Source organism: Prionailurus viverrinus, chromosome E1 (assembly GCF_022837055.1).
Source record: "Prionailurus viverrinus isolate Anna chromosome E1, UM_Priviv_1.0, whole genome shotgun sequence".
NCBI lineage: Eukaryota > Metazoa > Chordata > Mammalia > Carnivora > Felidae > Prionailurus > Prionailurus viverrinus.
The window spans coordinates 29,883,157-29,911,119 of record NC_062574.1 but is presented as its reverse complement, the minus strand read 5'-3'; the positions used below and the strand labels follow the sequence as shown (position 1 = coordinate 29,911,119).

Below are 27,963 nucleotides of genomic sequence, written 5' to 3'. Positions count from 1 at the left end.
TGATTCCTGCTGACTCTGTTTCCCTCCCTCATTTTTTAAGTGACCAGAAGCTCCTTTCCTTTATGTCAAAAGAGTCCACCAAACCAATGAAGTACATAGAGGAAAAAGACTGTTGGTTGCCCTCGGAATAGATTGTCCATTCCAATATGGAGGATTTTTTTCCTTCCATGTGAATCTTCTCTTTCATGTTCCAAGATCTAAGTAGACTTAAATGCTTACAAGTTTGTTTTTTTTTTTAACGTTTATTTATTATTGAGAGACAGAGAGAGACAGAGCATGAGCAGGGGAGGGGCAGAGAGAGGAGGAGACACAGAATCTGAAGCAGGCTCCAGGCTCCGAGCTGTCAGCACAGAGCCCGACGTGGGGCTGGACCTCACAAACCACGAGATCATGACCTGAGCCGAAGTCGGACGCTCAACCGACTGAGCCAGCCAGGCGCCCCAATGCTTAAAACTTTCTATTAACTCCCAAAGCTGCACCACATCTCCTTACAAGGCTGCTTCTCCTTGTATTTTGTTTTGTTTCTCAAGAAGCCAGGTCTTCTTTTCCACCTGAAACATTTTATAAAACATATTTCAATAGAACATGAACAGTTATTATTCAAAAATAAATCATTTCTTCCAAAATTTTAAAGATTGTATCTTTGAACAACTTCTCATTAACCACTTGCCAGATCATCTGGTGGCAATCCCACTAATCCTTAGCTCTTCTTTTAGGAAGTCTCCCTGAATCCTTAGCCTGGAATCGGAAACCCTTGATTCTCATCCTTCCACTTGGAGTTCCCCACATCAGTCAATGATGCATGTCTCAGTGGCAACCAAAGAAATTTCTGTTTCCAGAATTTTCCTGTGTTCCTTGCTTTTTCTAGATATCCTTCCACATTTGTTACTGATTTTCATTTTGTTTTGTTTGTGATAATTTCCTCAATGATTTCCTTTTTTTTTTCCTTTGGCTAGTTATATGCAACATTATTCTCTGATTACAAACCCTCTCCAAGTTGACTTTCAGAGACTTGGCTTCTTCAAGAGCTAGTAGCTCATAAGCATAATGAAACATTTTGGAAAAAATACATATATATACATATATATGTATTTTATATAATATATAATATATAATGTATATTTTAAATTATATCTTCTAGAATATCTATTTGTAAGGAAGTATAGGCCTGATTTGAGATTTAACATCCAATCTTAATCATTTGATTCTAATTACATTTACAACATGCCTAAGAGTTTCAAAGGGCAAAGAACTGAAGAGTGAAAAAATTCACAGGAAGAAAAATATCTCCATGTTGGAAAAACCAGTCTATTCTGTGTGTGTGTGTGTGTGTGTGTGTGTGTGTGTGTATGTATGTGTGTATGCATGCATACAATCAAACTGTATATATTTGATTTGTAAAATATTTAGGAAGCACCTTCTATCCACCAAAAACACAAATCCATGTACTAAAGAGGAAAAAGAGAAAGCTATTTCTCCTATTCTCCTATCCTCAAACCTATCACAATCTAACAAGAAAAAGAGATACATAAAATTAAGCATAATATGTGTGTAGTAAATCTTGTTTTTATATGAATAGAGGGCTTCGGGAACACAGGAACAGGTGTATTTAATTGATTATTCCTGAGGAATTTTGAGTTAACTTTGCTAAATATTTTTTTAAGTTTATTTTGAGAGAGAGAGAGAGATACAGAGAGAGAGAGAATCCTAAGCAGACTCTGCACTGTCAGTGCTCAGCACTGAGCCTGACGTGGGGCTCAAACCCATGAAACGTGAGATCATGACCTGAGCCACAATCAAGAGCTAGACATGGCCCCAACTTTGCCAGCTCTTAAAAGGATGAGTAGAGTTTCACCAAGCAGTGGTTGGAAGGTGAGCAAAAGACACCGAGGCAGAAAAGTACACAGAATAATCAGGTAACGGGAACTTACAGAACAAGGACTTCACTGTGAGACGTGGCAGAAAGTGAAGACAGGAGAGTATGGCTGGGACCAGATCATGAAGGTCCTTGAATGCCCTGTTAACATTTCATTTTATTTTGAAAGCCACTGGACACTGTAAAAAGATGAATGAAATCATGAGATCTGAATTTTTAAACTATAATTCAGGCTGTTGTAAGAGAATTGTACATAAGAGTGAGAATATGAACAGAAAAATCAATTAAGAGAGTTAATCAGTTAATCAATCAGGGGTATACCTCCTTCTAAAAAAATGAATTGCAGAGTTGATGTGCATGATTATAAAGTCCTGTTCTAGAATAGTTTCAGCGTGCAGGGGAGAGGGAGACTTATGGGAGACATTTTAAAGCAGAACCTACTGCATTTAGTAATCAACTGATTGTGAGGAATTAGGGAAAGAGAGGAGGCAAGGATGCTCTGAGATTTGGAGTTGGGTGATTGGGTGTGTGACAATGCCATGAGCTACAACTGAGAAAACAAGAGGAGACACCTGTTTTGGCAAAGAGAAGTACTAGTGGGCACTCATGTGGAGACCTGCAAGAGGAAGTCCGAGTCCAGAGAGAGGCCGGACCTAGAGTTACAGTTTTGAGAGCCATCATTGGAGCCATAACAGTGAAAAGGGTCACTGCTTGGGACAAGCGTGCAAAGTGAGAAAAGAGCCAAAACCACGCCTCCAAGGAACATTACAGCAAAGGAAGAGGGAAAAGAGGAACCAAGGAGAGCCCAGAAAGAGGGGTCAGGAGGTAGGAAGAAAGGGTGCAACCAAAACGGAGGGGAAGAAGGCTGCAAAAACTAAGGGAGGCCAGAGTGGCAGGATTTCCCAGAAGAGGCTGCTGCAGATAATTAAAGCACTAGGAAGTTTAGGAAAGCAATTTCTAGAGAGTGAGGAGAACAAGGCAGATTCCTAGGAACATACAGAGACAGAGCCGGGGGTACAGGGGCAGCAGCCCTAAAGCACAGGGATTGTGTGACTCGAGAAGCGGCAGGCTTTAGGGATAGTTCAGCTTAATTTTGAAGTACTTAAGTGTCACAGAGAATGTAATTTAAATCTTAAAACCGATAGCTTGTCATTATGAGGTTTAAAACATGCAGGCCTTGTCTTCCCTGTGACTTAAGCTCCTGCTTCATTCAGGATTGCCTTAAATCCTGCCATGGGTAAGCTGTCACTTTTTACTCTACTTTTTACTGATGAGGCACAATTGATCTTTCCTGACCATGGTTTTTTGAACCCGTGGAAAATGCTATGATATGAAAGAAAATGGTCTCTGGGTAAGATGGGGTGTTAGAATTTGGGTGTTAGCTTTAACTGTGAATGAATACCCATTCTGGGGATGTCAGGTTGAGGGGGAGCACTGAAGAGGTCAGCCACAAACCCCAAATCCTCAGGCTGAAGAGAAGCCAATGAAAAAGCCTGGAGGACAGGACCAGGGAGGAGAAGGAGAGCCTGGGGAGCAGTGTGTGAGACACTAAAGGAAGAGAATGCTTCCAGAAGAAGGTGTCAAATGACCCAGCAGGAAATGGAAATCCCCTTTGTTTGGGATGAGAATGTCCCTGGGACCTTGAAATAGCACTTTCAGGAGATTGCTGAAGCCCAGATCAGATATGGGCAGCGAACAGAAGGCAATGTCCTAGTGTACCCTTCACTTCTTACATGCAATAAATAACTTACCTTCTACCTACACTGAACTGTTATGTATAATGTGCCTGAGGATGCATGTGTCTATGTACATGTATACACAGATACATACACATATGCACACTTAAAGGTGTATTAATCACTGCTGAATGGTTAATTGTCTTCCTCTCTTGTTTTAAAAAATAATTGAGACTTGGAAACCGAATTGCTATCCCGAGGCAAACTGTTAGATGTGCAAATATAGGGAAAAGAGGATAAATGTACCGTTTTTGAGAGGGACTTTTGCTAGAGTTTCTGTGATGTTTCTTGATATGTGAGTGGATTTCGTTCTCTTTTTCTTTCTCTCCTTCCAGTGGAATGGAGCATGTCTAAAGACTTTCGTCCTTTGGCTGGAGAGATCATCATGGAAAACTTGCAGACCCTGAGATGCACAATCACAGGACTGACAACGGTAAATGCCAAATCCTCCCATTAGGCTTCCCATTCCCCTGCTCCTGATGTTTGTGCTGGGATTCGGGTAGCAAATGGCTACTCTGGAAGCGACAGCCAACACCCAGCCCTCTGGCAACAACTGCCACTCGTTAAGTGTGATATGTCTGGTATCCATAATCTGAACTCCACAAAGGACTGAGCAGACAGCATGAACCACTTTGTAAGCTGCCATGTTCTACAGAGATCAGAAAAAGACTGGCCTCATGCAAGCCTTGAAAGCTGCTGCTTTCTGGATCACAGTCTAATCTTTAGGGGGGATCAAAGGCTCGGAGAGATCCAATTTTGACTCCCTGTCTGATGGTAAAAATAACAGCCTCCTCTAACCCTCACCCCCATAGCCTTGGTTGAGATCAGTCATCTATTGGAGTCATACAATTTCCTGAGAGAAATCCTTTTCCCTTGATTAAAAAAAAAAAAAAAAATGTCTAAATCTGCTTTCACAGAAAAGAAACTATATATGGTGGCACTACATTTCTCAGTAACCTGAACCAATTTAAACTGTGAATGAAAAACTGGAACAAGCTGAGCTTATTTGTTTAATCAATCTAAACTCAAACGTTAATTATTTATACAACTATACACCATAGGAGCATATGAAATGCAAAAAATAAAAACACCTGGCACATCAGTTCATACTGAAACAAACCCTGTATCTCCTCAAGTAATTAAAATGCAAACAAAACTGAATCATCAGAATATTTTTTAGTAAAGTTTTAAAGTATACTTATCAAACCTGTCGGGGTTGTTTTGTTTTGTTTTGTTTTTTGTTTTTATTTTTTTACTCCAATTAGAATCCTTAATTATCTTAGGACCTTTCTATGCAAGAGGTAGGGGGAGAATTTTCTTGGTCTTGTTGTTTTTCAAAAAGATCAGTCCTTTAAACCAGTTATGTGTAAAGTGTACTCCTGAAACCCAGCATGAAAAAGCTTCATTAGGTTGCATCTCTTCAAGTTTGAACCAGCTATTCTAACAGAATTCTTGGTGGTTGGGTCACCACCACAGAATCTTGACTTTTAGTCCTAATCACACGTCTACACCAGGGGCCAAAACTGTGGATTACCAGAACAAACAAACCCCTGAGTGGGTGGCCCCCAGAGATGCTATCAGCAGAAGACTGATTCCCAACCCTATAGCTCACATGATGGAAAAGGGCCAGAAGAGAACCCTAGGGAATTTCCTTTGCTTAAAAGAAAAAGTGATATTGTGATAAAAATGGAAAACTCTCCACAGAGAGTTTCTCTAATATTTGAACTAATTTTTATAGGGATTAAGTTTTTCCACTTGGTCGTCCAATGAGAGCAATTCAGACACTATCCTAATCACATAAAAGCCTAGAAGTAGATTTACACTTCTGCGGAATCTCTATAACCTTGAAGTACGTAGAAACCTATTTTTAATGTTAAAAAAATTAACTTTATAATATGGTAAGGCCAACATTATTAAAATTTCTAGCAAAGGCTCTACGAAGATGTGGGGTTTTTTTGTTTTGTTTTTTGGTTTTTGGGTTGTGTTTTTTTGTTTTTTTACTTCAAACATTATTTTACAATTTTTGCAAGGGATGTTTTATCAAATGCTGGCTTCAAAAAATGCCTCTTTGGGTTCACTGGGTAAAGAAAAAAAACTCAAAGGAAAAATGTAAAACTATACAAAACATCTGAAGTTTACAAGTAAACAAAACAACTAAATTTTTAGTGTCATAAGACATTAAAGAATATAACCATTGTTTTAATAATGGTTTTAAACTTGAAGTAAAATCAAAGAAGCAAAGCATTATTTAATATGGCATAAAATGTAGAAACAATCTTAATGTTCATTGGTAGGGGACTGGTTACATAAATGACAATATTTGCCCACAGTGAAGTACTTACTATGCAGCCCCTAAATGAATGAACCACATCTCTGATGTACTATTATGAAAATATGTGCATTGTAACTTCTTAATTTTAAAAGCAAGTCAATCAGCTAATAAAAATGATGGTGACTGCCTCTGGGGAGGGGAAAATAAAGAGAAAGAGGTGAGGAATTGCTGTTTTTGGTAAACCTTGACTTTTAATAATTAGTGTATAATTTGGGGGGGAAGCTCATAGAAACTGAGAGCACCCCAAAATGTTTATCATTACACATAAATAAATGTGATAGTCAATAAAATCTAGAAAGCTAACGTATGGCTAGTGGATTTCCCAAGGGATCAAGTTGTTCATTGGACACAGGACTCTAGACTAAAGTGATTCAGTAAAATTCCTAATGCATCATTCTCTCTATTTCGATACTTTTCAGGGCCAACAGTATTTTGTTCAAGTCTCGGCTTATAACATGAAGGGATGGGGACCTGCTCAGACCACGACTCCGGCATGTGCCTCGCCTTCCAGTAGGTGGTGGCTGTGAACTCTCTCAAGCCTGGCAACAGGCTCCAACTCCCCCTCCATCCATCCTCCGGACACCACTGCCTTTCCCTCTCCCCACTGCTGGGGACTAACAAAACCTCCTCAGAGTAGCCTCTGGGCCACATAATGAAGGATTCCTCTGCAGAAATGTTCCCTTGGGAGGCAACTCCGTGGAATGAGAGGAGAGGGAATTTGGAACCGGCAAGACCAAATTCAGTACCCATGATACATTTTATTAGCCGCGTGGCCTTCAAAAGTTCCTTAACCTCTCCAAATCTGTAGGAGCCCAATCTGACCTTTCCCAAGACTTTCGTGGGGATGTGGGGAATGACAGCAGAGGGAGTGGCCAGCCCGTTCTAGCTCTCCTCTCCTCCTCACTCCCTCACTCACATCCAATTGATAAGAGAATGAGACATTCTTCTGACACAATGTCAGAAAAAGAATCTTTCTTAGTAACAGGCACTCTGCTACCCTCTGCTACAAATATATAATATTTATAGTGGGAGCTGAAAACCCCAACAAAAGCCACTTCTAGTTATTTAAAGATTAGTAACTTATGTCTGGTATATTTGGTAACTCTCTATTAACCAGAAGAAGCATCTCTAAATATATCATATGATAGATTTTTCTGTATAATGAGCCTATTGCTCTGAACTGTGTTTTCATTTTTTAAAAAATCTCCATGAATGTGATAGTTCAAAATGGTATCATATGCTTCTTGTGAGAGTGCAGACTGCTACATCCTTTGTGAGACACAATTTGTCATAATAAAAACATTTGTTTCTTTTTACCCCATAATTACACATCTAGGAATCGAAGCCAAGAAAACAAATGCAGACAGACAATTATGAACAAATATGTGCACTATAGCAATATATTGATATAGTGAAATATTGTGTATGGTAGGGAGAACAAATATCCAATATCAATTCAGTGGTTAAATAAAGTATGGTATTTACATATCCATATTATAAAACAAAAGGCAGCCACTAAAAATGGTGTTTAAAAAAACTTCATTGTGTGGAAGAAACCCTTACTTTGGAAGTTTTATATAAAAACATAATGCAAAATTTTCTAGCACATATTTAAGCTGTGAGTTTGATTATTACTAGGAAGGCACGTCTGCACATAACTATCAATATTTGGCAGTGGGTATTTGGGGTATAAGATTATAGACTCTTTAGTTTTCTTTTTTATGTATTTATGTGCTTTTCGTGTTTTAGAACAACCCTTTACCTAGGGCCAAGCACGAATCAGGTGGCATGTTATGGGCTTTTGTCAGTGTCTCACTAAACCCTCACCTCAGTCCTTCACCACTGTTCCTGTCTTGTGGATAAGCACTGTCATCATCTTCTGCATCACTCTGAACATCAGAGCCAACGGTCATTAGACTCATTATATGCTGGACATTAATCTAAGAGCTTTACAGGGATCTACTCATTCAATCTTCATAACAGACCTATTGAGGTGGTTTTATTAGTAGTCTCATTTTACCGGGGAGGGACCTACTAACATAGAGGTACAGGCATAGAGCCCAACACCACAAAATTAGCAAGCACTGAAGTCAGGTCCAAACCCAGTGGCCCTTGTTCTTAACCACCGTGCTGTCCTCCTCTTCTATTAATAAGGAAATTGGGATTCAGAGAGGATGCTGCCTTGTCCGAGGTCACAACTCATATGTGGCTGAGCCAGGATTCAGGCCTAAACTGATTGGACCCATACCACATCTCCTATGCTGTGGGAACTAGTGCCCCATCATCAGGCAGACAAGCAGACTAAGAGCAGCCAGCCAACCATTCCTGACTGTCACTCCAGGAGTGACGCCAGGTCATACAGGGCCTTGGACCACTGACACCAGAGCTCTCTAAGGCCCCTCCCTGAGTCCTGTAGGCATTCAATGATTTAATTATTCCAGTCTTATCTGGACATCTTTCTTATTGTAGACATCAGAAACACAAACTAGGAATGCTGCAAGATTAAGATACTAAGGGAACCAATCTCATTCTAGGAAAAAAAAAAAAGAATATATTTATTATTGTAGATAAAGGGATAGAAAGAACAGAAAATGAAAAAAAAAAAAATGATAGTGTTGATTGACCTGAAGGTGGGACATGGGAAAACCTACTCCAAATACAAATTCTGATCTGCATATGGATGCATTTACTTATAAGCATCAGATGTTCCAGTTCTATAAACTTCAAATTCTGTTCAGACACTCTCCCTCAAAGCCCTTCAGGGCTTTCTCCAGAGTGACTAGGACAGTTGTCCAGGACTGGGAAGAGTCACTTATTGCTAATTAACATAGCAAATGGCAACGCTCTCTAAAATGGCCCATTTGACTAGTAAGGGTATCTGGCAAAGAACTAAAATCCAAACATGCCGTTATAGTTGCTGCAGACATGCCATATCACTTGGAAAAGAACAGTATAAGACTCTGCTTCTATTTATAAACAGACTATGACATTGTGATGCAACAGATATCAGTATTCAGATATTTACTAGAGGACAATGTATTCTAACATGACAGAGTAATTGGAAATTTGGTAATATGTTCCAGTAAGCTATAAAACTTTTTTTTACATTTTTACAAAAGGCCTTAATGTGTTTTTATAGACTTATGTTATATGGTATGGTACATAATAAGAGAAAAGAACCCAGACAGGCTTGTCTGAGTTACGATCAGGAAAGCCCTGATATCGCCAGTGAATGTAAGCTCTGCATTGTGTTGCAATTGAAGTGTCTCATTACCAGAACACTGAACTGTATTATGTGGCACAATCTGCTCTTTTCCTCCCACACTAAGTTTATTCCTGTCAGGTTCCTGATTTCTTAATATATTTTCAATTTTCTCCCTCATCCCTAAAGTCTCCTATTTTATGTAGTCATCAGAACCTTCCAAACATCTCTGAGAAAAACTCATTCTTTCCAAAAACCTTGGCATCATGTCCAGTGCTCACTTGGGCTGCAATTTAGCATTAGCAATCTTCGAGCTTGAGCTCGCCTCTGACGTAATGGGGCTCGGCGGAAAGAGCCAGCTCCATGTCAGCTCCCCCTGCATCGATGGCAGTATTAACACACATTAGAACGTATTGCTAAGTGCAGGGCCACATAATAACTCAGCCACCCAGGAGTCTTACTCAAGCAAACATTACTCATCTTATGAGCACTACAGATGCATTTTTTCAATGGCGGGAACAAACTCAGAATGGCCGTTGGGAATCCATGACAGCAGCATCTATTATCACTGTGCCCTGACTACTACCAGGGACACTGCAAATAAGGCAGAGGATCACTGGGAGTTCACTTCCTCAAACATTTCCAAATTTACCAGTGAAAGCACCTTCCCCAGCCCAGTCTACCTGAACACCATCCTTCTGTTCACAATGCCTCACCAACACCTAACGAGTGTCCCTAATGTGCCCATAATGGTGTTTTACATACGTTGGTTTTCTAAACCTCAAACAACCTTTAAAAAATATTCAAAAACTCACTTTGCAGAGAAGAAACCTGAGGCAAAGAGAAATTAAGTCACGGTTTCTGCCCACAAGGAACAGAGTCTACAGAAGGCACCTATGCCAATTCCCTGTCTCCAGAGTTGACCACAACTAAGCCACACCACACAAACTCCAACCAAGCTCTGACCCTCCTTCCCAAAAGAAACAAAACAAAACAAAAGAAAACGTGTCCACAGCATAAGGAAAGGAGCACTATATGGAGGGTCATGTAACTACGTTATGGGCCTGGCTACGCCCCCAGATAAGCTGAGTAACATAGAATTGGAATGGTTCTCTCCAAGCCTCCGTCTTCTGAGAGGTAAAATGGAGAAGGACACATGGGGAAGGGTAGGAAGCAGGAAGGATTCAAAAATGTCTGAGGTCTCCTTCTTCACAGGGAATCATGTGATAGGGTGAGAAATTATGTTTCCATACTCGCTACTCAGGGAGTTAACTCTTCCTCAGAGAATTTCCTTCTTTCTAAGTTATGATTAGTTATGATTGACATAATGCCATTAACAGGCATTGTACTGGGTACCTAATAAACCTCTCATTTAGTCCTCACAAAAGGTCCTGCAAGGTAGGTGCTATGTTCATTTTTCACATTACAGAGTAGAGGCCTTGTCAGCATAAGTAATGTGCCCTACAGATACTGAACCAGGAGTCCAAAGAGCCAGGAGTCACACGCAGGTTTTTCTGACTCCAGAACCTGTGTTCTTTCCAACTGTGCTGTACTACTAGGCCGTGGATGGACCAACGGTTATCTAACTTTGACCATCAGGACATCTGCTTAACTTTCTGAACAAGGCAGACTCCATACTTTAAAATAAACCTGGGGGAAGAGAATTTGAAACGCATTCAATTAGAATTGAAGCCTCAGATACACTTATGAACTAACTGGCCTTACTAGAAAAGAATGACTAGCATTTTTAGAGAAAGTATTTCAACCAAGAAGTGCTTTAAGTTGTTGCTTTTAAAAGGTTCAGAAAGTAAAACTGAGTGGATAGTGAGAAGATGGGATGGACTATGAAATGACAGACCTGCTGAAAAAAAAAAAAAACAATCAGAGTCGGAGACAGCAGAATTACAATCTTGACATTAGTCCCGTACGGGTTATTACTCTTGATATCATTATAGCCAAATGGAATGAAAATAGAAGGGGGAGAAAAATCTCAGTGGGTATTGCAATTTAAATTTGCCATGTAAGCTAATACTGTATATTTAGAGACTGAGCAGACAGGGTGGTTGGTGGCTCAGAGTATGTACAGGGGCTGCTGTGCCAGCTAACCAAAGCAGACATTCATTAGAGCGAAATGTAGATTTCCATTTCTTGGCATCTGACATGGGCTCTTTCCTTGGAAAGAAATGTCAATTTGGCCAAAAGTGTGAAACCTACAATAAAAGCATTGGGACTGTGGATTTCGTCTAGTCTGCACATTCCCACCCCTTTCTTTCCTACTGTGGAGATCCAGGTGCCATTTGGGGTGCTGAGTGGAGAGGTGGCAGGGGAACTGATTAGGACCCAGGATGCCGAAAGGAGGGTAAGGAGCTGGGGAGGAGAAACCGGACTCCCAGATTCCCTGTTTTCTTTTGGCTTTCAGTCACCATTTTCTCTTGCCCTAAAACTGCCCAACACACACACACACAAAACCCAACCACAATTACTGTTTTGCACAGGGCCCTGAACAATGGCAGCTGCAAACCCTTGGCACTGACTGCCAGCTGTGCGAGTGCCAGGTGCTCATCCAGAGTCTAGGGGAAGTGTGAGCAGAGCCCAGCTCCTGAGGCAGCGCCTCCAGGGAGAGGCCTCCTTGCTTTAAAATTTCATTCTGTTTGTTTCTTTTGTTCAATAGACTGGAAAGACTATGACGACAGAGAGCCCAGACACAAGGGACAGAGTGAAGTTTTGGAAGGTCTGCTGCAGCAGGTCCGAGCCCTTCATCAGCATTATAGTTGCCGGGGTAAGGATAAAAATCTGCGCTGGGCCATCGACTGAGGTCTCGGTGGCGCCGGTAATTTTAGCAGTTTCCTAACTGGGTCATACCTTCTCATTCATCAGGGAGAGAGAGATATTAATATTTGTACATCTGGAATCACTTTAGAGCACTATCTTGCTTTAACCCTTCAGAAGAGACTTCCCTCTCCTTCATTCCCTTCCTTTCTTTCTGTCTTACCCTCTCTCCGTGCAGTTTGAAAAAAAGCACAAGAAAAACAGCAGCTGCCACCAGTTCCCTTCCCTTTGAGTTGTCCCTTCACAAAACTCCTCAGTGTCCCAGGTCTTTGAGATATTCACCCTCAAACTTTTCAGTCCCCAGGAAAACTCCGTGAGCATCCCTGAGGAAATTTAGCCAATTTTTAACAGCAACAAGAAACCTTCGTGTATATTTGTAATAAAGCTTACAATGCAATTTCACATCCACGGTCTCTTTTTCATCCTCATGCTGGCAGTTACCACTAAAGCTAAGTGACTTGACCAAGGTCACACTGCCAGGAAAAGACAGAATCAAGATTCTGACCTAGCTTTTCTGTCTCTAAGTGCAATCTTCTTGCCATACCTCATTTGTGTCCCCCACCTTTACCTTTAGGACTGGGCACTGATGTTGATTGATCTCACCCTGAATTTTAATCGTCCCCTGTACTACTACTTAGGAGAAGATAGAGCACACATCTCCAGACCTGGCCAACTACACCCAGAAAATCTCTCAGAAGCTTTTAAAAACTTCTCTCCTATTTGGGCTATTCAAATGGGACAGGGTCAGGTTTCTGATCTGTGTAATGATTCGTGGAGCAGGCACTTAGTTTTATTTGGAGAATTAAAGCCTCCATAAAGTTTTCGTTTTCCATGCTCCTTCACCCATCAGATCCCAACTGCATTGCACTCTCCAGATTCAGGGCACTGCTGGGCCAGCTAGGTAAGAAATCCATGGCTGAAACTAAGAGATGCAACTGAGTTTGGACTAGGTATAAAAAATCATACTTAGCATTAGCAAAAAGTGAGTCCCAATTACTGTGTAACAACAGAGCTCTTCAGAAATGTTGGCTTTAGCTAGCAATGAGGACAAGTGTTTGTAAGAAAATAATATTCTTTTAATGAGTGGTTCATTAGAAAATGTAAATATGCATGTTTGAGAAGGAAACTCAAATGAGTTTCGTTCCCAGATCTGAAGGAAAACTTTACCCAGACCATGGCCTTAAAGATTCCACACTGACCAAAGTACACTCAGTTCTCAGAGCTCATTTAACCAGGCCAGGCATCATTTAGGTTCCTTTCTCTCTTCTGCCTCTCTCTCCATCATTCCCCTGCCCATTGGTTCTTGTATGGCAGGCGAAGGCAATAAAGCAACTGGATAGATGATTCTTTGCAACTCATAAGCCACTTTGTGTTTAGTCTTTACCAGGGGAAGAAAGCTAAAACTACTCACGAGAATGAGAGGTAGTTTTTTGGTTTTTTTTTTTTTTTTTTTGGTTTTTTTTTTTTTTTATCTGAGGATTTAGATGCTCTCCCCATTACTGTTGGGTAACTATCTAATAATCAAGAAATAAATTATCTAGACAGCCCAATTATTTCAATAGTTTCCATTTAACTTTCAGCATGTATATGCTTTTCCCCCACAGGGATGTAAATATGCAGACAATGTCAGGAAAAATTTAAGTAAGGCATAAACAGAACTTCCCAAAAAGGAAGAAATATTTTTTATATTGAAATGTACTCTAGACACTTAAACAGTACCCAAAGTATTCCAAAGAACAGTGGTTGTATAAGATGCTCAGCTGAAAAAGTCTCTGGTCAGTAAGTTTGGAAAATGTTGCATTATATATCCCTTTCCTGGAAATGTAAAATCGATATTACAATAGTAAAGACTCTAATAAAGAGACATTTTGAATATGGTTAACCAAGCATTTTCCAAACTTATTTGCAAAGTCATTGTATAACTTTTTTCACAGAGTTAGTATTCCAAGACATGGACTTTGGAAAATGCTGACCTACAATATGTTAAGATAAAGGAAATTACCTCACCCACAAAAAAGGAATGATTTTAAGATAATTTAACATTACTCTAAGCCTAGAAGGATAAACCAAGGATAATTAGGTATTACATACAGAAAACTACAAAACTGTTATTTAAAATATTCAACTACAGGGCTCCTTGGGTGGCTCAGTCAGTTAAGCATCTGACTCTGGATTTCGCCTCAGGTCATGATCTCATGGTTTGTGAGTTCGAACCCCATGTTGGGCTATGCTGACAATGCAGAGCCTCCTTGGGATTCTCTGTCTCCCTCTCCCTCTGCCCCTCCCCTGCTCATGCTCACTTGCTCGTTCGCTCTCTCTCTCTCTCTCTCTCTCTCTCAAAATAAATAAATAAACAATAAAATACTCAACCACATTGAGATCTGTGTGGTTGAGTGCATGTCAAATTTATAGTTAGAAAAAATAATTAGTTCAAATCCCATTTCTACTACTTACTAGCTCTGTATCCCTGAGAAAAACATTTGATCTCTCTGAGCCATAGCTTCCCCATCAGAAAAATCAGGATGACAGTATTTATCTTTCAGGATTGTTATGGGGATTAAGTTAAATAATGTACTAAACTCGCCTGACATAGTACAGGCACTCTGCAAACTCTAGCTTGTTTTCCTTCCGTTGCTCTTCCAGATGAAGAATGGAGTCTCTCTTTATCTCTTTATTGATAAATCCTAGAACTAACATGTAATCACTGACTCCACTGTAATGAGCCTGGAGTACTCAGTAAGTACACAGCATATTCCAAATGTGGAATTAATAATAAAACAACCCTTCTCCTACCAAAGCCTCACATGGGAGATACCAAAACCCACATTGATTTCTGTATTTTGGCTAAAGTGGCTGCAGTTAATCTGCATGTTCAGGACTGGGATGCAAATTCAGTGGAGATGTTGAGCAGCCTTTATTATTCACACAGTTTATGCCCTGGCATAATGAGTTATAAAGAAGCCAGTTGTGTTCATCATAGCAATACCCTGTGGGAGTGAATTTCAGTTATCCAATTTTTCAAGTGGCACACATTAATTGAAACACTGCCTACTATGTGTCAGGTGCTAGACATATCAGTATGAATAAAATAAACTCCCTATGTTCCAAGCACTTAAAAGCTAAAGAACTAATGCATTAGGAGTCCAGAAAACTGAACACTGTTCCAGAGTCCTGAGCTACACAGAGCCAGAAGCCAGAGTACAAGCCACTCTATCAGTGACTCAGTGTGTCAGTATAGACCCTGAATCAGTCAAGATGAGCTATAATATGCTGCAATAACCAAATGACCACCCCCCCCCCCCAAATATTTATTTCTCACCCAAGCTGTATGTCTACCACTGGTCAGCTGAGGGCTGTCCTTCTGTGTTGTCATCATCCTTTCTCTAGAAATATTTGTCTGCACCCTGGGAGAAGGAAAAGGAACACTTGAATGTCTCATATGGACAGGACTTTATGTATGTCACTTACACTCAAAACTCATCGGCCAGAATTGGCCACATGGCCACACCCAACCACAAGGGTTCCAAAAAGTGAAATTCTGTCATGTGCCCAGAGTGAGGAGACCTGGAATACTTAACATTTGCATGGGCCCCTTTCCCAGATAGTAGGAACATTTCTCAGTTTTCTTCTTCCTTTTTCAGTCTAATCTTCATTTTAATTTACATTATATATGACTATAATGTGAGAGTTATCTTAGCATAAACAGCTAAGATCATGGATTAGCGGGGTTCAAATTCAGACTAGACATTTACTAGCTGTGTGACCTTGAGCAAGTTACCTAACCTCTCTAGACCTCATTTTTGCTCACCTGTAAAATGCAGTAAGAATTATACATACTTGCCAGCCACTGTTTAAGGATTGAATGACTTTAAGTAAGTAAAGCACTTAAGAGCTTTATTACTTAAAAAAAAGCAATTCCTCCCATTCTCCATTTTTTATTTCCCAAAGACTCCATTCTTTTAGCCAGTTCTTTTGATATTTTCTTCATATCTCTAAGTAACATTTATATTGCTGATTCTTGATGTGTTTTTAATTTGAGGCATTAGCTCACGAAGATGATTTTTTTCCTTCCCCCCTCTTACATACACATTCATCCTCCTACCCTTCATCCTCCTAATATATTTCTATTGTAATTTTAGTAAGATCAGTATTTATTGCTCACATTATAATGATCACTTAACTCAATGACTGTTTCCCTTTCCTGGATAACTTTTTGTTTTCCCTGTCATTAAAAGAGTCATCTTTCATTGTACGTTTGCTTGTTTTTCTATGTGGTCACAACTAGTTAATCCCCAAGCTTTTCTCCAGTTGTATCAATTTTCTCTCAATACAATCAAATATATTAGTACTGTTTCAACTACATCTTCTTAAATAAACCTCTCCTAGAGCCCTCTGAACTGCTCCAATCTAGACTGGTTGCTGGCTGCCTGTGTCCAGTGCACAGCTGGCACCCTGGGATGTCCTTTCACCACCATATTGAGGAGTCTTCTGGCCACCCTCCAATACTGGATTGCTTCTTTCTGTATCCCATGTCTTAACTTTTTCTTAGCCCTTCATTTTGGTGGAGCCCTTACTCTAGTCATTTCCTGAGAGGATTCTTGGGAACTAAATTTTAGATACACTCCATGTCTAAAAATGCATTTGTTCTACTTACCACTCACTTAAGGATAGAATTCTTTTATTTTTTTTTTAATGTTTATTTATTTTTGAGAGACAGAGACAGACAGAGCACCAGTGGGGGAGGGACAGAGAGAGGGAGACACAGCATCCGAAGCAGGCTCCAGGCTCTGAGCTGTCAGCACAGACCCCAATTCCAGGGGCTCAAACCCATGAACCGGGAGATAATGACCTGAGCCGAAGTTGGACGCTCAACCGACTGAGCCACCCAGGGGCCCCAAGGATAGAATTGTTGGTTGAAATAATTTTCTTTCAGGTTTTGAAGGTGTTGCTTTGTTCTTTTCTAGCTTTCAGTGCTGAGAAGTCTGATGTCATTCTGACTCCAGAGGTTTTATAGGGTACCGATGTTGTTGTTTTTCTTCTCTGAAAGGTTTTAAATTTCTTTTTATCTTCAGTACTCTAAAATCTGTTTTTATGTTTTCTTCATGTCTCCATGTCACATGTTTATATTCTAATTCTTGATTTTTTTTTTTTAGTTGAGGCATTACCTAAGGAAGGATGATTTCTATTTTTGTTCCCTCCCTGCTCTTAATTGCACATTACAATTGCTACCCCTCATCCTCTTAATATATTTAATAATATAAAAAAATAATATAAAAAATACCTTAGTGTGGATGTATTGTAGTCTGTTGGGCTGGCCCTTTCAATGTGGAAAGTTACCCCCTTCAATTATGGGGCCTATTCTTAATTATTTCTCCCCCTCTTTTTTCTCTGCTCCCTCCTACTAGAACTCTTAGTCTGGTGTTGAACCTTCTAGGTTATCCTGTTAATATTTCTTTTTCTCTTTTACTTTTACATCCCCATGGCCTTTTGCTCTTTCTCAGAGATTTCTGCAACCTCATTTTCTAAGCCTTCCATTGGGTTTTTCAGTTTTTGATAGTATGTTTTTAATTTCCAGTGCTCTCTTTTATTCTCTGAATGTTTCTCTTAGAAACTTCTATCCTTTTTATAAGGCTGCAATGCCTCTGCTTATCTTTAAGGCTATTAATAATAGGCTTTGTTTCATTTTGTATTTTCTTCTCTCAGCATAGTCTCTCCTCTGAATTGCCCTTTTATTTCTTTGGTTTGGGCCTCTGTTTTTCCTGTTAGATGCTTTTCACAACTGCCTGGTGATCCTTGGATGTTTACTGAGACTTAAGAGAAGAGAGCTCAGTAGCTGTTAGGAAGCTCTGAGTACATGGATAAAGTTCTTTATTTATAGGCTTCACTGTAGAGTGATCTGGCATGGCCTTTTTTAAAAAAAAATTTATTTAATGTTTATTTTTTTTGAGAGAGAGAGAGAGAGCGAGTGGTGGAGTGGCAGAGAGAGAGAGGCAGACACAGAATCCGAAGCAGGCTCCAGGCTCCAAGTTGTCAGCACAGAGCCTGACACAGGGCTTGAACTCAAAAACCGCAAGATCGTGACCTGAGCCAAAGTCAGACACTTAGCCGACTGAGCCACCCAGGTGCCTGGCATGGGCTTTTCTTTAGGAAACCATTGAAAGCAATGTCAGAAGCTTTAAGTGGATTCTCTTAGTCTGGTCAGAGTCTCCAGAAAGTTTCCTCCAGTGTCCTTCCCGGAGGGTGTAAGTTTGAACACCAGGGTTCTGAGAGCCCAATGGGAAAATCATCTGTATGGAAATGTTCATTTAATCACTTGTTTTGGATACAGTACTATTCTCCCACCCCCATTTTTAACTGTACCCCATGTCTCCCACTCTAGAAACCAAATTTTATGCTTTTCAGAGAACAAGCCACTAGAGCTTTTTTCTAGAGTGGGGAAGGGGTATTTGTCCAGCTATGCAAGTTAGAGGAGATCTAGAAGTCCAACTGCTTTTTAAACAGACTTCAACAAATCCCTCTGATTTTAGCTCCACACTTATCCCCAACTCCCAGCAGTATGTGGTGCCCAAGGGGTGAATCAGGTTACTTCTTAGCCTCCTCCACTGCTGGCTTAGGACTCATCTTTCTCAAGTCTGCTAAATCCATCTGTCCATCTGCTTTCCAGCTACCAAGTTCACTTGCTTTTGTTTCCTTTTCCATCTCTTTGTCTCTATAGATTTATGGAGTTTCCTTTTTATAATCTCTTCACTCTGGTTTTAGTGAGATTTTAGGAGAGAGTAGCATGTGATGAGTATGTTCAATATGCTGCCTATAACCGGAAGTCCCAGCAGCAGCATTTTCAAGCACGCTATGACCAGCCAAATTCATGTTTAAGTCAGAAAAAAAAAAAAAAATGTTTTGCTTTGTTCTGCCAGGAATAACCATTACCAGCACTAGCTTGAAGCTGGCATGAATGTCTGTCAGTCCACTTATTCCCAGCTGTTCCTATAGGATCGTAAGCAGAGCCACACTGGGCCTCAGCCGTGGGCCATCCACCCAGGTTTCCATGCCTAACAGCAGTGATGTAGATGATATTCTTACCCCAGTGACATGTCAGAAGTTTGGTGATGACCCCAACAACCTCAGCTTCCCTCCATTACACAGAACACGAGGACTGAAATCAGTGATCTTTTCGCTCAGCTCCACACAGTACTATTTGTAAAGACTACTAGGAGAAGTCTGCAAGTTTTATCAGTGAAATCTCCAGGTTCTAAGTAGAAGGGGTGACCAGAAGCAGCAATGGATGATTTGCTCACCAAATGTAGCCACAGAGCCCTGTATGTAGTAGGGTACTAACAAATATTTGTTCAGTAAATTAACATCTCAGTTTTTCTCGGCACTGGCTCTTTTATCTTGGGAAACCTATTTTAACCTCTTAGTCTCTGTTTCTTCTTCTGAATAGTACTGATGATAATCATAACCTATGCCTACAACTAGTAGTGTGAGCCAACATATATACACTGGGGAAGATTGCCCCAGAATGCTAGCAGTGGTTGTACTAAAATGGCAACATGATATGGGTAGAGTTTTGTTTTATCTATTCTCCAAACTTTTTGTATTAATTGTACAGTGAAAAAAAATGTAATGAAATGTGTGAACTAACAAGAAGAGCTTTGCCAGCATTGAGAAAACGTGTGGATATTAAAGGCAATGGGAGGAGGCAAAGGGTTTGACTCCATTTCTTTTTATCCCACATTATAATCAATTGCTCATCAGGAAAATATAAGCAAAATGCCGAAGGGGTCCCCCTCGAGTTATGTTACTCATCTCCAACATTTTTGAGGAGCTGATCATTAATTGAGTTAACCACTAGCAACTCAAGATATAAAAACTTTTTGTAAGAATGAATGAGTTGGATCCACATGAAACTGAGGATAAGCAACACTGAGGGGACAGGGGAGAGGAAGGCAGGACGGAGGGAAGAAGATACTGGGAGTGTTATTACTCTGCCAATGGAGTTTATACTCTATTTTTTTTTTTTTTTCGGTGTTTCAGAAACTTCAAAATTACAAACCACAGGCCGCAAGCAGTCAGTCTCAAGGAGCCTGAAACACCTATTCCATTCCTCAAATAAGTTTGTGAAGACCTTAAAACGGTGGGTCCTATGCAGGTTTTCCAGGAAGTCTTCTCAGGAATCGGCTGGTTTGGGTTCTAAGTATAAACTCGGTAGAAACTTCCTTTTTGTTATGAAAAGTAGGAGATTCACTTTCTCCTGAGAATTTGGGCAAGATAGTAACTTCTGTGAGTACTAGTCTGTGACCATGTCATACCTAGCAAGACTGTGCTCATAGTTATATTAAATGATCTTTTATCACATGCAAAAATATATGTTTCCATGATTCAAGCTTGGTAGAGGAGACTCTTGAAGACAATTTTTTTATTTTGCTTTTTCTTTTTAGAGGACTCTACATAGCTGTTATATTTTATTACAAAGACAATATGTTAGTCACCAATGAAGATCAAATACCGATTGTTGAAATTGATGACTCTCACACCAGTTCCATTACACAGGATTTTCTGTGGTTCACAAAGGTATACTGAGTTCTGACTTCATTTTGCACCAATGTTTCTGTGCATAAATCTCTGAAAACTTTGTTGGGGAGTCTCCAGTGATCAAAGTATTGGGGTGGGAGGAAATTATCTCAAAGGTCTTCTTTCTGCCCTGATATGCCCTATGCCATAAAAAATGCCAAAGTAGCATCTACATTACATTTTCAAAGCAAAGAAGCTTGCATTCTGTCAGATTGTGTCTCCACTATTCTGAGTTATAGGATCATTTGGCAAAGACTAAATTGTGGATCTGACTATTTCATTAACATTCAGATCTTTTTCCAATTGGACAGAGATCAAAAAGTTGTTTTGCATGTATCTGAAAATGGACTGCAGAACAAACATCAGGGGTCAGGTTTCCTTTTCCCTGCTTTTTGCTTTGATGCCACAACCTAAATCATGTACTGGCTTGGATGATGATATGACCTCGTGACTTCTTTTGCAGCTGTCTTGTATGTGGGAAGATATAAGGTGGTTGAGGCAAAGCGTACCCATCTCCATGTCCTCATCCACAGTGCTGCAAGCTCGGCAGAAGATGCTCGCAGCAACAGCCCAGCTACAGGTGAGAGGCCAGGTTTCAACTCATACTGCAAGGAAATCCTAGAAAAACTCGACCAGTTCAGGTACCAGGCCCACCTGGAAAGGAAAAGGATGGGCTCCTTTCTCCTCCAGATCCCTAAGCATATGAAGGCTTCTGAGGCAGTCTGAGATGCACTCAGCTCATGTAGGGAATCTGTGCCTTTGGCAATTTTCTGGACGAGGGGCAAGGGTCTCTCCTGAAAAGTCTAGGAGTGACCCCCCTAAACAAGATGTGAGACTTGACTTCTGGGTTTGATATTAATCATTTCTCCTTTCTGAGCCTCAGTTTTATCACTTGCAAAATAAGAGGAGTTTGACTGGATCACCTGACAAACGCTTGCTGCTCTGTTAGTGCATAGAGATGGAAAAAGAGACCAAAAGATATTTTGAGGAGTTTCTTGGCTTGATCTTCTGTTAAAGCACAGGAATTTGCATACATTTTTGCTTACTTTAAAAAAAATAAGAAGAAAGAAAACTCTTAGAAGCTTAACTTTAATTCTGAATTTACTCATCCTTCCATATTATTAACCCAATCAGACCAGGTCCCCAAGCCCTGCAAGAATTATTTGTAGGCTACAGAGCCTCTCCTAGAAATTACACTGAATTTTAACCAAGGTCTTCTGGGATTTCCTTTCATTGTCTTCTGGTATTAGCTGAATTTGTGGTTCTTAGCTACATGGAATTGGAGTCTTTAAGAGATCACTGAGCCTTTAGCAGTGATCGATATTTCCCTACAAAACTGTCAGTTACATAAACCCCAGAAATACACATAACAGGAATCTATGTAAGCTGTGTTTGGCCAGGCCATACTAGCCAAGGCATAAAAATAGGATCATAACAACAAAAAAATATTTCTGTGGCTCCACCCCCACCAGCAATTACAGGAACTTCATTTCTTGACCCACACAATACTAACAATTCAACCACCTGAAATAGTAATAATTACTGTGTTGCTATTATAATTCTGAAAGGCAACTCTTACTCTTTCTGTGCTATACTCCACTGCAGAGGCAGGTTATTATCTTGTGTGTTCAGCAGCCTCAGAGATTTTAGCAGTGTTCTCAACTTCAACACACTCTTAACTTCAAAATCTTCTTCAACCCAAGGGGAAGTTCTTGGAGCTGGGCCATGATGACTGTACCGAATTCAAAGCTCCCCTTCCTGGGGCACCTGAGTGGCTCAGTCGGTTAAGTGTCCGACTTCAGCTCAGGTCATGATCTCTCAGTTCGTGAGTTCAAGCTCACATCAGGCTCTGTGCTGACAGTGTGAAGCCTGGGGCCTGCTTCGGATCCTGTGTCTGTCTCTGCCCCGCCCCCACTCACACCCTGTATCTCTCTCTCAAAAAAAAATAAACATTAAAAAATAATAATAAAGACTTAAAAAAGAAAAAACGTTTATTTATTTTTGAGACAGAGAAAGACAGAGCATGAACAGGGGAGGGTCAGAGAGAGAGGGAGACACAGAATCCAAAACAGGCTCTAGGCTCTGAGCTGTCAGCACAGGGCCCGATGCAGGGCTCGAACTCACAGACCACGAGATCATGACCTGAGCCAAAGTTGGGTGCTTAACCAGCTGAGCCACCCAGGCACCCCAAGACCTTTTTTAAAAAAAGCTCACCTTCCTTTCATCACTGACCAGCTTGAGTGAGAACAAGCCACTGTACCTGAAACTGTTCTTTTCTTAGGATAAAGCTCATTTCCAGGAGTCTCCTTGGTATCAGTCAAGTTCTTTCTCAGGAGATTCAGACACCTCAATGGACTCTCTATTAACCCACCATATAGCCCAGACATGCTTGGATCACAGACTGAACAACTTTTCAAATAGGGTTCTTCATTCCTAGAACACATTCATCTGGTATCAGTAACATGAGAAGGGTATGGCTGTCATAGCCAATGCAGCTAGATGCTGAAGGGCTAGAGAGAAGCCATGATGACCAGTGTGCCCCTACTCAATTAGTCTCATTGATTTTTTTTTTTTTTCAACGTTTATTTATTTTTGGGACAGAGAGAGACAGAGCATGAACGGGGGAGGGGCAGAGAGAGAGGGAGACACAGAATCAGAAACAGGCTCCAGGCTCTGAGCCATCAGCCCAGAGCCCGACGCGGGGCTCGAACTCACAGACCGCAAGATCGTGACCTGGCTGAAGTCGGACGCTTAACCGACTGCGCCACCCAGGCGCCCCTCAATTAGTCTCATTGAAATGGCTCTTGGATTTCCCTGGCCCCCCGATATATATATTTTATAATTCATCAACCCCCTTCTGACATCATTTCCTGTTTTGTCCAGCTTAGATTCCTTGGCCCATCCTAATTATTCCCTTGAAAATACTCTAAATTTCTGGCCACTGTCTCCCCCGTATTATTTATTTGGAAAAATCCAAGCCTGGATGAATCCAACAAGCCTACACTGGAGTACTTGCACATTGCTGCATAAAAGTCACCATAAAAGGGGGCTGACTGAGGGGCGCCTGGGTGGCTCAGTCGGTTGAGCATCCGACTTCAGCTCAGGTCATGATCTCACGGTTTGTGAGTTTGAGCCCTGCATCGGGCTCTGTGCTGACAGCTCAGAGCCTGGGGCCTGCTTCTGATTCTTTGTCTTCCTCTCTCTCTGCCCCTCACCCACTTGTGCGCTCTCTCTCTCTCAAAAATAAACATTTAAAAAATATTTTAATAAATTTAAAAAGGGGGGGCTGACTGGTTTTTTAATTAAATTCATGGCTGCAATTCTCACATATAACTAGTGATCATATTCTGTTTCTCTACTAATTTCACTTTCACCAACTATAAGGGAACTATTTAAAAACGTGCTTTCTCTTGCACCCCTATCCCTTCCCTATAATCTCCATCCCCATATCAGGTGATGATTTCACTGTATAATTCATTAAGAAAAAAATAAATGGGAATTCTTTTCCTACCAGCAAGTTGAAAAGCCTCCTGGCATTAACCCCACTTTCTCTTTCATCCCTCCTATTACAAAAGTACTGGTTGGATAAATAAATGTATTTGTCTCTCCAACCCCTGGACTCCAAAGATCACACTTGGGAGTATTCTATTTTACCAGAAAGAAAAAGGAAATAACAGAAACGTATCTCATGCCATAGTTACCACCTGAATAATTCACCAGCCCTGCATAGTGACCAGTAAATAGTACTCAGTAAATAGTTACCCTTTACAGCACCCATCAAAGGCCAGAAGGCCAGAGCACTGCTATACTGCTATGCATTCCCTTCTCTTCACATTTCTATTTGCCTGGTTATTCAACTGGGGTCACTGTCATCTTTTTTATTTTTTCTTTTTGTAGGACCTATTGCCCAAACTATTTGCTGATCTTTAGGATGAAAGTGTCTGAAAATAGTGAAATCACTTTTTACTTTTAGGCAGTGGGGAGGGAGTAACAAGGCAGAGAAACATTTCAGAAGAGGAAGAAAACTGAATGTGGGAAAACTGCTACTTAATATTTTAGGTCTCTTTGCTAATCTAACATTTTTTACAATGTTATGAGGAAAGTAAAAAAGTGTGGGGCACCTGGGTGGCTAAATTGGTTAAGTGTCCGACTCTTGCTCTCCATTCAGGTCATGGGTCTTGTGGTTCATGAATTCAAGCCCCATGTTGGGCTCTGCTGTAAGAGTGCAGAGCCTGCTTGGGATTCTCTCTCTGCCTCTCTCTCTCTGCCCCTTCCCTCTCTCTGCCCCTTCCCTGCTCACACTATCTCTCAAAAAAATAAAATAAAAACTTTTTAAAAACAGCTTGATTGGCATCAGCCATACATAAATCCTGTGGTCCTACCTCTGGTTTATTTCACTGTGCTGTCCTCCCCTTTCCAGCATCACAGCCACTGCCTGATTACTCCAGTTATATCAAAAGCCTCCAAAGCTATGCTCCAGCTTCCAGTGTTAATACTCTCCAATCCATCCTCCACACTTCTGCCAGGGTAGCCAATAAAAGATTCTGGCCTGACTCATACTCTTTCAAGAGTGGTTCAGACATTTTATCATGGCACACAAAGGCCTTTGTTGCCATCTTCCCTTCCCTATTTCCACAGCATACTGACTTACCTTTATCACAGGGCATACCAAACACTGTGCACCAGGTGCCTTGTGTTCCAATTTCTTCCCTATAGTGAAGTCCTTTAATACGTAATAATAGGCAATAATCATGAAACAACAACTTTCATTTATTTCACAGAATACATGCCAGCCACTGTGATAAGTGCTTTACAAACTATATCTCATTTAATCTATACCACACCCTAATGAGAATGTAGTATATTTTTTAAGTTTATTTATTTAGTTGAGAGACAGAGACAGTGTGAGTTGGGGAGGAGCAGAGAGAGAGGGAGAGAGAGAGAATTAAGCAAGCTCCAGTTCAGAGTCCAACACGGGGCTCAAACTCACAAAACTGTGAGACCATGACCTGAGCCGAACCCAAGAATCGGACACTTAAACAACTGAGCCATGCAGGTGGCCCAAGAATGTAGTATTATTGATACTCATTTGACAGATGGTAAAACTGAGCCCTAGAAGGGTTAAACAACTTGCCTAAGGTTGCACTAATAGGAAGTAGCAGAGTCTGGATACAAATCCAGATCTGTATAACTCTAAAGCCTACATTCTTTCCAATACTTCATCATCTTATTATGTGTTCATTTACAAAAAGCAGACAAAAAGTTTAAATAGAAGAAATTATCCACATTATAGTTTAAAAAGAAAAAGTAGTCTATTCTGTATCATTTGGAGCCTATTTAGGAGAAGTGGTCTTAGATTTTATTTGAAAGGAAGTAAAGTAATTAACTGATTAATATTACCTAAGCAGGAGGAAAGACAATTATCTGTCAGCACTTGGATTTAAAAAAAAAAAAAAAAAAAAAAAAAAGATGAGAAGACCTGTAAGTGGCCAACACCCCACACTGTTTTTCCCACCCTTAGGAAAATGACAGAGTCCCCAAGAGGCAGAAGTTTACATTGCTCTTACATTGAGGGGTATCCAAACTACTTATCCTCAAAATACAGTAATCATCTGACACTATAGATTGGGTTACATTAAACTTTCTTCCTCCGTAGCCTTTAGAAATGAGTACTAGTGAGTAAAAGCCAGGTAACAACTTATGAATACCATGTCTTTTTCATTTTTCAAGGAGGGGGATAAAGCTTTCCCCATAATTTTACTCTCCTTTTCCAGGCCTTCATATCTCTACTCTGGATTTCCTTCAACTTCCCATGTCACCTGAAGCTGAATAAAGTTCTCTAAATAGTATGCATCTGTCTAAGGCTTACTGATAGTCCTGTAATGTGTTCTGGTTATAACCTAGATGCATTCCTATGGGCCATCAGGTGGTTTTTATTCCTCGTTAACTTGTAGGAATCTCAGGGTTCCCAGATCTCCCAATCTTGACTGCATAGCATCAAAGGTATTAAGATGATTTGGTTTTCCTTTAGGTCCTAAAGAATCCCAAATTTGCCCTTGTGGAACACAGATTTATTTATTTTCACAAGGATATTCTGCTTTGAAATTGGGCTCTCCCCAGCTAGCCATCCAACCCAATTTGATGTCAATAAAGAATTTCAGAAAGACTTTTAGTGCTTTCTTATTCAAACTATTGGTCAGCATATCCAAAGCTGATGGTGAAACACTGATGATAACTCTGCTTAAATGAAATAACTCCCTCAATCAATGAATCCCCACCAGCTATGGTCCAAAATAAACAATATTTTCCAATATCCTAATGATAAAATGTTAATTCATTCAACAAAGAGTTATCGAGCTATTACTATGTGCCAGGCACTGTGCAAGGAACCCAGAGACACACAAATGAAACAACCATTATTTCATGACATGAAGTCAATATGCAGGAAAGCAGGAAAGCTAGAGTCACGCTAAGACATAAAGTTTGTATGGGAAGCAATAGGAGACAAAAGAAGGGATCGTAAATTCTGAGAGATTTGGGAAAGTTCTCCCAGAAAAAATAAAACCTTGGTGGAGTCTTGAAAATGAGTAAGTATAAGTCAGGGTGAGATTCCAATTAGAGGAGTAAAGAAAACCCATACCCTAACTTGTATGAAGCTTGGGAGTTTGCAAAATACTTTGTCAGGCATTGTTTGACTTAATCCCCCAGACAATCCCTAAGGTAAGGATTAGCATAAGGGGTGACTCCTAATTTTAGATGATGAAACTCAGGGCCAAGAAGGTACATAATTCTTCAGGAGTCTGAGAGTTAATGAACAGCAGGCTGCCCTGAAACCTAACACCCGTGTAACTGAAGGCTCAGCAGCAGTAGCTTGCTGGAGCCAACTTGTACTGGCTCAGGACAGCCAACTGTTAAAGATTCAGGAATTCTGAAATCCTGTTGTCAAACTCTTGGAAGCTTTAAATTGGCCAGCATCAGTGGGAGCATTTACACCACAGAAATTGGCATATGCTATAAATCAGGCCTTCTTTTTTGTGACAGCCAGTTTACTAGTTTATTTACCAGTATTACTTTGCAGCAAGCTGCCTATATATAAAACTGTAATACTACAGAGGACAGGATTGAAAGCCTTACCCAATTACTTCTCTATGATTTAGAAGTCAATAATTTGAAAGGAATAATCTGACTGACCAGGTTGTTTTAAAAATAATGATCCCACCAAATGAATTTTTATGTGTCAATAATTATTTATGAAATTGCTTACTTATATGCCCAGTTCTAATGAGGAAAAATAAAAGACATAAGACACAGTCTCTACCTGGAAGGATCATTCCAGTGTTTTCATATCCGTAGATATTGACCCGCTGGCTCATTCATTTTTAGGTCATCTGTGTCACTTTTATAAGTTCCAGTTCTA

At 40.3% G+C, this 27,963-nt stretch overlaps 1 protein-coding gene and 1 long non-coding RNA gene across 2 annotated transcripts in view; one reads left to right on the top strand and one right to left on the bottom strand.

The window, feature by feature from the left end:
• Window positions 1–27,963, top strand: part of ANKFN1 (ankyrin repeat and fibronectin type III domain containing 1) — a 142,045-nt gene that overhangs the window by 60,375 nt on the left and 53,707 nt on the right. Inside the window, 6 exon segments of the mRNA XM_047833133.1 lie at window positions 3,948–4,045; window positions 6,364–6,454; window positions 11,818–11,925; window positions 20,010–20,109; window positions 20,414–20,546; window positions 21,010–21,126. Coding sequence (XP_047689089.1) covers window positions 3,948–4,045; window positions 6,364–6,454; window positions 11,818–11,925; window positions 20,010–20,109; window positions 20,414–20,546; window positions 21,010–21,126 — 647 coding nt within the window.
• LOC125151732 (uncharacterized) lies at window positions 465–27,963 on the bottom strand. Its single transcript, XR_007146937.1, has 3 exons — window positions 27,865–27,963; window positions 15,295–15,379; window positions 465–551 (listed from the first exon to the last, which is right to left on the bottom strand). It is a non-coding gene; the product is annotated as an uncharacterized LOC125151732 (long non-coding RNA).